Source organism: Myotis davidii, unplaced genomic scaffold (assembly GCF_000327345.1).
Source record: "Myotis davidii unplaced genomic scaffold, ASM32734v1 scaffold1208, whole genome shotgun sequence".
Classification (NCBI taxonomy): Eukaryota; Metazoa; Chordata; class Mammalia; order Chiroptera; family Vespertilionidae; genus Myotis; species Myotis davidii.
Genome location: NW_006299241.1, coordinates 333,681 through 340,735, shown reverse-complemented (window position 1 = coordinate 340,735; position 7,055 = coordinate 333,681). Strand labels below are relative to the sequence as shown.

At 36.2% G+C, this 7,055-nt stretch overlaps 1 protein-coding gene across 1 annotated transcript in view; it reads left to right on the top strand.

Annotated features, from left to right (window-relative positions):
* ADGRG4 (adhesion G protein-coupled receptor G4) overlaps window positions 1-7,055 on the top strand; it is a 106,836-nt gene that overhangs the window by 30,901 nt on the left and 68,880 nt on the right. The window contains 4 exon segments of the mRNA XM_006774702.1: window positions 555-649; window positions 2,342-2,406; window positions 4,239-4,278; window positions 5,839-5,918. Of these exon segments, the coding sequence (XP_006774765.1) occupies window positions 555-649; window positions 2,342-2,406; window positions 4,239-4,278; window positions 5,839-5,918 (280 nt within the window).

Genomic DNA, 7,055 nt, shown 5'->3' with positions numbered 1-7,055 from the left:
CTGCCTAAATAATTAAAGCAAAAATGCGATGGTATGTTCTGTTTTTATTTTTTAAATTACTATTTTTTTCAATTACAGTTTACAGTCAATATTGTTTTGTATTAGTTTGGGGTATGTAGCATAGTGGTTAGACAGTCACATACTTCAAAAACTATTCCCCTGATATTTCCAGTACCCACATAATTATTCTAATGTTATTGACTATATTCCCTATGCTATACTTTACATCCCCATGGGTATTTTATAACTACCACCCTATACTTCTCAATCCCTTAACTTTTTTCACCCAGTTCCCCATTCCTTCTTCCCTCTGGCAACCATCAGTCTGTTCTCTGTATCTATGAGTCTGTTTCTGTTTTGTTTGTTCCTGTTTTACTTGTGAATATGAAGCCAAAAGTGCTTGTTCTTGACCTTGAAATTAAATTAAGCAAAGTTTAAGAATGAGATTTCACTGTTTAGTTTCTTTAAAATAAAGAACAATTTTCATCAAATTAACAGACGTTAAATTTCTTGAATTCAATACATAAAATTAATCTCCTTATTTTTAATTACAGTTTCCTTTTATAATGTTGGAATGAGCTTCTCTGTCTTTGATGAAGAGCCAGCGATCCCTATTACCAGTGTTGTAAATGAATTAGCAGAAAATTGGGTAAAATAATCTTTTGAATATTTATAGTACATATAAAATATTTGAATATATTTGCATATACATGTGTATGTATATGTATATGTGTGTATATATATGACAAAGATTGAGTATATTAACACTAAGTTTTACTTTTTCTACACATAGTACATTTCACAGCTAATTGGTTTTGACTTTTTGCTGAAAATCTATCCACTCTGTAATCAACACCATGAAGATATATGTGTTTTTTCTTTCATAGTGCCAATGCTGGAAGCTTTTATGGGATGTTAATATTTTAATTTCTTTAGAAGTGTACACTTTTTTTCCACTGACACAAATTCTGTGCCTTTTCAAATTTTCCTATTTGGGGAAAGTAGGAGAGTAGTGATAACAAAGTCTATGCTATTTAATTTAAATATTCTTGTTTTCTGCATTTTAATTTCTCTCTCTCTTACACAATAAATGTTTTACTTATCCTTACATTGTTTCTGATCATAGGAATACTACATACTCTCTGAAGAAATCCAGAATTTGAAATGTGAAATTCAGAAAGTATACATGCTCTCTAATATTGCTCTTTGTATTAAGTACTATTAATAGTTTGAGGTATATTTTTTCAGACTTTTTCTATACATACAATAACATTGATGCATGTATATTCTTTTGTAAAAATAACTGAAATCATACTAATTATGCTAACTTCCTTTTTCACTTAACCATCTATCTTTGAGCATACTCATGATTATAAACATAGATCTACCTCATACACTTTAACAGATGCATAGAATTTCACTGGATAATTGTAAAGTAGTTTTTAATTCAGGCATCCATTGGTGGACATTCATGTGTTTCTATTTTTTCTCTATTTGAAAATAATTCTAACAATAATACCCTTGCAATAAATTTTGGGGAAGCACTTGAGTATTTTTATAGGATAAATTCCTAGAACTGGAATTGTTGAATCAATTGATGAATATTACACATTTTAATAGCTATTGCTAAATGAGCTCCCAGATAGGTGATACAAACCTGCATCCCCACCAACAGTAAATGGTCATGTCTGTTTCCCCTCTCTCCCCATCAGGAATTTATTTTCAAGTGTACCATATATGACATGATTATAAGTGCTTGACATGATTGGTTATATTCATCTACTAGGGTTGCCATAACAATATGATACACTGGGTGGCTTGAACAACAGATATTTATTTTCTCACTGTTCTATAGACTGGAAATCCAAGATCAAAGTGCCAACAGAGTTGGTTTCTGGTATGGTCTCTCTCCTGGCTTGTAGATGGCTATCTTCATTTTGTGCCTTCACAGGACTTTTTGTGTGTGTGGAGAGAGAGAGAGAGAGAGAGAGAGAGAGAGAGAGAGAGAGAGAGAGATGTCTGGTGTCTCTTCCCCTCCTTATAGTGACATCAGTCCTATGGGATTAGGGTTCTACCCTTATGACTTCATTTAGCCTTAATTACCCCCTTAAAGGCTCAATCTCCAAATATAGTGACATTAGGAGGTTAGGGCTTCAACATATGAAATTTTGGGGATACAATTAAGCTCATAACAGTAGGTAAAAACCAAGTGGAGCAGACGGAAATGTTGAACCAGCTGAAATAGTGAATGGAGCTTAATGATCACATCATCTCAGGTAACTTTGCTCAGTTAAGACAAAGGAGTAGAAATACTAAAACTGATGTGTTTTGTCTTTTACAGTTGAATTCTATATTTCAGGACAGTGAATTTGCTCTTGCTAATCTGGCTATTCAAATTAAAAGCAGGTATGTGAATGTCATCTACTGTGTGTTGAAGGGTTGTTTGAGGGCACTCTGGATCTGTTATTATCCAGAGAAGATTTCTGTTGTTTTTGTCTGAGTTGCAGGGACTGCTGCATTTTGAGTTGAATCTTCCCTTCTGAGTGTAGGTTCTTTTTGGACTGAGAAAGAAATTTGTATTAATACTACAGAGTATAGCCCTAGTCGGTTTGGCTCAGTGGATAGAGTGTTGGCCTGAGGACTGAAGAGTCCCGGGTTTGATTCCAGTCAAGGGTATATGCCTGGGTTTTTGAAAGGTCCCGGGTTCGATTCCGGTCAAGGGCATGTGCCTGGGTTGCGGACATATCCCCAGGGGGGGATGTGCAGGAGGCAGCTGATTGATGTGTTTCTAACTATCTATCCCTCTCCCTTCCTCTCTGTAGAAATCAATAAAAATATATTTAAAAAAATACTATAGGGTATAAATTCAGTGGCAAAACAAAATAGAATAAAATAAGTAGGGGAAACAGTGGAATTGGACTCAGTTACCTCTAATGCCCCCTTTCGCTTTAAAATACTATGATTCTGTGACTTAGGGGGAAAATGCCTTAAAAGATGAAAGACTCCGAATGACCAATGCATAAAGATTTATAAGGCCTTTTATTTTTGGACAATGCACTTCCAGGAATTAAAAATTCCAAAGGGAACTTGAAATATTTAGAGTGAGGAATGCTGACTAGTTCAAGACTTTCCTGGGCCACAAAGTTGGAGAGCTGATTGCAGTAATATTGGAAGGCACTGAGTAGTATCAAGATGATGACCAAAGCAATTGGTCATCTGATAAATACTTCCTCTGCTCTTGCATTGCACATATATTGGTCCTCTGTTAAAGGAACATTCAGAGAATCCTTTTGAAAAATAGGCATGGCTCTGGTATACCACTGTAAGCTGATTTTTATTTTTTATTTATTTTTATTTTTATTATTGATTAAATTATTACATGTGTCCTTATCCCCATGTTACCCCCTATCCCCTCATGTAAGCTGATTTTTAAAACAATACACGTGCCTGCCTATCTCCCACACAATGGGATTTTGGTTTCTATTCCATGTTCAAATATAAATAGGCTCAAGAAGGTTTATATAAGGTAATAAAAGTAAATCCATGGTAGGTTATTAAAAGAAAATTGTGGAATATACAACATTCTTTTTAAAGAATTATGTCAATTATGTTTACTTATTACAAAAGTAATATATGGCCATTGTAAAATCTTAGAGCTTAACAGAAATATTAACTTGGATAGCAAAAATCTCCAGAAACACACCCATTCCAAGAACTCTGGTTAACAATTTTCTTACATACTCCTTTAGATTTGTTGCCTTGCATTTACTAAGAGAATAGGATCCTACTCTACATACTGTTTTCCAACATTCTTTTCATGCTTTAGAATGCATCATGTACATCCTTTGAGGCCAATACATGGAGATTTAGCTTATTCATTTTTATGCCTGCACAGGATTCTTTTGCATGAGTGTGCCATGGTGTATTTACCCAATTGCTTAGTAATGGACATTTCAGTTATTTTCACTCTTGTACATATATTTGTATGGTTCCTTGCTGGTACTATTATGGAGTAGATTCTTGAAAGTGGGTTTGCTGTGTTAAAGGCTTACTACCATTTTGGTATACAAATAATGACCAAACTCTTTTGAAGTATCTTCTTGGAGCCTTATAATTATTTTAATTCCAAGCTGGGAGATTCTACTGTTTTGACTCAGTTGTCTTTCTCCTGAAACTGTGCTCTTATGTATTTGGTACTCTATTTAATTTTTCTATAATTTTTGATGCTTTTGATACAGAGACACTTCTAAGGAAGAAAAAACCATGGACCAAACTTTGGTAAGTAATTTTTCAAAACAATGTACTTGTAACCTATTTTATACCTGATTAGTTGTAAGTAAATAGCTCTTCTACCCAAGTATATATTACTAGAAGCCCAATAAACAAAATTTGTGCAGGAGTAGGCCTTTCTTCCCCCAGCTGCAGGCACCAGCTTCCCTCTGGGACCCAAACTTCCCTCCAGCCACCAGCACTGACCTGGGCTTTCTTTGCAGAGGGGGACCCGCACACCCACGACAGCCCACTGATTGGTGACCTGGGCCTCCCTCTGCGTGGCGATGATGGGGCAATGGTTGGGCCCTCAATCAATTGCATTGCACCTGCCTTGGCTGGCTTGGTGCCAGTGGGTGTCATAGTGTGGTCCGGATGGTCATCTGGATGATCATCTGGATGGTCATTCCGCTGTTCGGCTGTTTGGTCAATTTGCATATTAAGCTTTTATTATATAGGATTAGGCAAGGCTCAAATGTAATCCTTGTGGGTCAAAATACATTATGTTCTTTGGAATTGCACAAGAACCCAGTAAGGAAACCATCCTCTGCTTTTTGAACTATGTATGTGGCAGTTCTTTCAAGGCCCATTTTGTGGGCTATGGGAGTATGGAATGACTTTGGGATTGTACATGGTAAATGGAATTTCTTGATTGTGGACTTCTTGTAAAAAGTCTGGTTCTTCCAGGAGTGACACAGTTGTTTGCAAGGCTGGCATTCAGAAATACATTCATCCTCTATTTGTATAGATTTGAAGTCAGAGTGTAACAAAACTATCTCCCATCATCCTTGACCCAATTCTCAGTACTTATTCCAGTGCCTCAAAGCTTTACAATGTTAGACTCTGAAAGGATTAGTAAACACAGATTTTAAAGTATTTAAATGAGATAAATATTTTAACTATACAAAATGCAATCAGTGCATTCTAAGTTATCTGCCATTATTTAAAATACTTTCTATAAATAGCTGATTCAGAATTTTTAATTTAATACATGATAGTTAACATGACATGACTAAACTTCCTCTCAAAAAATAGGTGTAAAAGCCTATTGCTAATAATGAGTTCCCTGGGTTAGAATCCCTGCTTTTCCACTTCCTGATTGTGAGACCTTGGGCAGCATAATTAATCTCTCTATGCCTCACTTTCCTAATCTGTGCAATGAGGATAACAATATTATAATCCCTCACAAGGCTGTTGGAAAGATGGAATGGGATAATTTATGTAAAGTGCTTAGCACATGACATAAAGCACAGTAAATGCTTGGTAGTGTTTACTATTGTTATCACTATGTTAAGTTTAGATTCTACTCCTAGTTCTTTGACTTCTCAGCTATGTGATACTGGGCAAATAATTTAACTTCTCTAAGACTTAGCTTCCTTATGTAGAAAATGTGCTGACAATCTCTGGAATGCCCACCCTACAGAGTTAGTTTGAGGACTATAAATGCATTGATGTTTTGAGGGTGATTTGAAGACTGCAATGAGTTACATAAATATAAAGTATGATTATGATTGCTGTAGTTTACAATAATCCCTGTACTCAGTTGTGATGTTTGTTTAAAGATTTCAGCGAGTATGCACTTTTCTTTTGCTTTATTTGGAACAGAGAGAAGGGCAAGAGATGGCTACAATTCCCCATGCGTTATACAGGTAGGAGCTGAGTTTATTCATAGCTGCTACATTTAGTTATGATTTCCCTTCCATTTAATTCTGTATGTGCAGTCTCTTGGTCAGAGTTGTCAGAAGGAGATCAAAGTACCTGGTGGTTATTTTATAGAGGCTGTCATTGGGCTCTTGCCTTCATAAAATAAGTTGTTTCAGTTGGTCATGGCACAGCCTAGCAGCCTGCTTGCTGCTGCCTCTTTGTAGTGAAGGGAAAATGGAGTCCAAAATGGTCATAATTTGGGGATGGAGGAATAAAGTATTTGTTGTCATGAAAAAATTCCACAAAATACTGAGCAGGAAAATTGAAAAAGCAAGATGGAAAACACCTTGGTCCTGTTCAAACTCATGGTCCAGCTTCTCCAGCTACTGTTGGGCTGCTTGATGCAACTCAAGAAGTACATATAGCCAAAGAAGATTCCTGGAAAAGTCATTGAAATATTCAGGATGCTAAGAATAGACAGTCTATTGCAGCAAGAGGAGAAGTTTAAAAAAGATTTCTCTTCAGGCTGGAAAGATGATAGTTGAGAAGAGAGAGACCCCAAATGAAATGGGTAAGATGAACAGGGTCTTCACCAAATATGGATCAGTGAAGGGAGTGACATGTCTTATACTGGACATAAAACTTTTGAGTAAACACAGGCACATCTAAATTTCAACAGCTGCTAGGAAACATAGGAAATGTGTTCTTCAAAAAGACTATCTACAACTGGAAATGGAGAAAGGGTACAGGTAAGTTTGTGAATCTGAAATGTGTTCTGTAATGGAGCAGTAGAGGAATTTAGAATCTTTGAGGACCTCACTACAGAGGTTGAGATCAAGGACAGCCCTATTCTTTCATAATATATCTTTTAGTAGAAAGAATATTTAGAAATGAAATACTAGGTCTTTGTTACCTTGCTTAAAGTTTAGTTTCCTCATCTGTAGAATGGGATAATAATAGCACTACCACATAAGGTTGTTGTGAGGATAGCATGAATCAAAACATGTGAAGCAAGAATTCCATAAATGTACCAGGCCAGTGTGGCTCAGTGGTTGAGCGTCAACCATGAACCAAGAGGTCACCAGTTCCCTATCAGGGCACATGCTCTTGCTGTGGGCTCTGTAGGGGGCATGTAGGAGGCA